The 3119-nt window shown below is 60.7% G+C and overlaps 1 protein-coding gene across 1 annotated transcript in view; it reads left to right on the forward strand.

Annotated features, from left to right (window-relative positions):
- LOC104072595 (neurogenic locus notch homolog protein 1-like) overlaps positions 1-3119 on the forward strand; it is a gene marked incomplete at both ends in the record, with an annotated part of 5726 nt that overhangs the window by 256 nt on the left and 2351 nt on the right. Inside the window, one exon of the mRNA XM_009572107.1 lies at positions 3-135. Coding sequence (XP_009570402.1) covers positions 3-135 — 133 coding nt within the window. The remainder of the gene's footprint in view (positions 1-2; positions 136-3119) is intronic.

A 3119-nucleotide genomic window follows, 5' to 3' on the forward strand; every position in this document is an offset into this window, starting at 1 on the left:
AGTGCTCCTGCAAGCCGGCGTACACCGGGCAGAACTGCGAGCACCTCTACGTGCCCTGCAACCCCTCGCCCTGCCAGAACGGGGGGACGTGCCGCCAGATCGGAGACACCACCTACGACTGCACGTGCCTGCCAGGTAAGGGCTGCCTCCGAGCGGAGGGATGGGGATAGGGGACCCTCTTGCAGCCCTTTTGCCCCCCCTAAACAAGTAATGCCCGATCTTCCCCCAGGTTACGGCTCTGGGAGGGACAAAAATGAGGGGCTGTGGGCTCGCTGTGCCGCGTGCCTTTGGGAAGATGTTGGGCAGCAATGCCCGAAGAGGAGAGGTCATCTGGGGGCTTTTTATACTTGGGGATTTATACTGTGTGATTCACCAAAATAGCTCTTCCAAAACAACTGTTTCAGCAGAGGCCCCTGTGCGGATGCTCATATTCCAGAATAAGAGTGCCTTTTTCCGCTTTAGCTTAATCCACTTCCAGAATGGAATAATTAGCCCGGAATAGCTATTTTGGAAAGTTTCCGAGTGCGAATGGAGTTGGGGAAGGGAGACCCTCTCCGTGCTCGCTGCTGCTCCCTCTGGCAAGCACCGAATTACAGCCTCTGAAATGAAGGGCTCTTGCAGGAGGGTGCCCGCGGGGGCTGTCCCAAGAGCTCAGCGCCCTATACAGAAGCTCAGCACCCTGCAAAGGAGCTTGGCACCCTGCATGCTGGGGAAAAGAAAAGCAGCTATGAAAGGGCCCCCTGACCCCGGCAAGCCCTTTCGCTTCTGCCCTCGGGCAGCGGTCTGCAGCGCGGTTGGAGCAGGGAGCGGAAGGGGCTGAGCGCAGCCCCACGCTCCCCCCGTCCCCGCGCTGTCTGGAGAAATGAAATAGCGGAGTTTCCTGCCAGCGGCCGGCACAGCCCAGAGCCACGCTGCCGCCCGGTGCAGCCCCACGCTCAGACCAGGCTGTGTTTGCCGGGGGGGTGAGTGCCGTTTCTCACCCAAGCCAGCCATTCACCCAAGCCAGCCATGCCGGCCAGCTGCGGCAGACGCGGAGGGGACGCATCCACCCTCTCCCTTGGAAGGAAGCTGTGGGCAGTGCTAAACTGCCTGAGAAGTCTCTTGTGGGATTGCTTTGATCTCCTGTGGTCCATAGTCCCGCAGGGGCTGGGGCAGGATGAGGGGTAGGCGGCTTCTCTGCTCTGCGCCCTGGATGGTGCTTGGCATTACTGTGGGGAGCTCCAGCCTCCCTCCGCTGTAGGTCCTGCCCCACCACCGCTGGGGACTTGGCATTGGGGTGGGGATGGGGTCTCCCAGCTGGCACAGACGTACCCGCATCCTGCTGGCAGCCCAGCCCGGTGCTGGGGGAAGACACGCGATCCCTGCGGGGCAGCGCGGGACATCTTGTCTTGATCTCTGACACAGGCTCAGGGGTTCAATCCCTTTCCCGAAGCTTTGGCTGCAATAACTTAGGAGACTCGTTAACTATCCAGGGTTAACCAACAGGGCCCTGCAGGATCTCCTGCTTCCCCTCCCTGCCTGCTCACCCAGGCTGGAGCAAAGCTCCTGTCCTTAGGGGCAGCGAGGCATTGGGGCTGACCAGGCGAGCAGTGCCGGGAAAGGAAGCCTTTCCTTCCAGGATGAGCTGGTGCAGCCGGGAGCTCCGAGGGATGATGCTCCGTGGGAGCAGCTCCGAGCCCTGGCCCAGCAAAGCGGCATTGCCGCAGGGGCGGGCAGGTGGAGCGGGGCAGGAGGAGCGGCGCTGGCCCTGCCCTGCTGTTCTGCTGACGAGGCACTTTCCCCAGAGCAGCCCAAGCGTCGGGCACGTCGGGGTGAGGTGTGGCCCTGCGGGAGCATCCCTGCTGCGGGGGGGATTGGTGCTTTCACGCCCAGCTGCGGCTTCGTGGGCTGCTTCCAGGAGATTTGCATGCTGCACGAGCTGGTTTGTCTCCCGCGGGGTGGCACGGCACGGCGCGGCTCTGGGGGGACTTGGGGGGGATCCCTCGGCACCTCCACCATCCAGCGTAGCTTGCTGCAGGAGCTGCATCGGCTTCAGGCGGAGACAGGAGGGACCGGGGGCTGTTTCTTATGATAAGAGGGTGATTGATACGCTGGTATGCAGCGCAGCAGACCTGAAACAATGTCCCCTTTTCATTCCCGGAGAGGCCTGGCCGTACTGGGTTTCTTCAAGTTAAACTAATATCGGCTGTTTTATCATGCCATCGCTGTAGAATGTAACCCTGAGTTTAAAGTAATTGCAGTACTAATTACTCATTCAGATGGTTCAAAATGAGTTAATCCTGGTATCTAGGACATTGCCAGTTATTGCTGTTCAGTCTCAGCCCAGCTGCTTAAGAATGAGGCGCCAATCAACGTTATCTGCTTGGGACTCCTACCAGCAATCGTAAATAGCTGTTGCTGCTCCTCGTGTGATGGGACTGAGGCTACCGGGGAGAGGAAAACATGGCCCTTTGGAGAGAGCGAGGGGAAAAACCCCAGCTGGGCCAGGGTCTGGGGTCCCAGAGAGGATGAGCCTGGGCATCTGGTCCCTTCCCCACGGAGGCGAGGAGACGTAGTGAGCTGCCTGTGCGAGGGAGCAGCCTGGTCTGGACCTGCAGAACACCTTGGGGTGTTTGGGGGAGCTGCAGGTGAACGCTGGCACTGCGGGGAGCTGCCACGGGCTGGCATTGCTGTCCCGACCCCAAGCACTTGGGCGGGCTGGGAAGGCTGATGCCTGATGGCGGCTGGGTTGGAGGCTTTGGGGGTCTTAGAGTAAATGCAGCTCTTAACACAAGTGGCAGTTGGAGGGGGACAGGGTGGCTTGGCAGATGCCCTGAGAAGAGCCTGGCCATTTCATTTCTGTTGCAGACACTGCGAGGAGAGGCCGGGGGCGGCGCGGTTTCCGTGCGTGCCGCACTATCAGGTGGAGGCGATAACATAACCCCGAGCAGCCGGGCTCACCGCACGAGAGGCGGGCTGGGATTAGCACAGCACCGCGTGGGGCGGTGGTTCACCCTGCCAGGGACTTGGATCCCCCGCCGGGGGAAGCGCTGCTAATGAGGCTCTTTACATGTGAAATTAAAAGTCGGTGATTCAGCACCAGGTGCCCCAAGCCTTCGTGGGAGCAGCCCCGGTTCATC

Source organism: Fulmarus glacialis, unplaced genomic scaffold (genome assembly GCF_000690835.1).
Source record: "Fulmarus glacialis isolate BGI_N327 unplaced genomic scaffold, ASM69083v1 scaffold18582, whole genome shotgun sequence".
Classification (NCBI taxonomy): Eukaryota; Metazoa; Chordata; class Aves; order Procellariiformes; family Procellariidae; genus Fulmarus; species Fulmarus glacialis.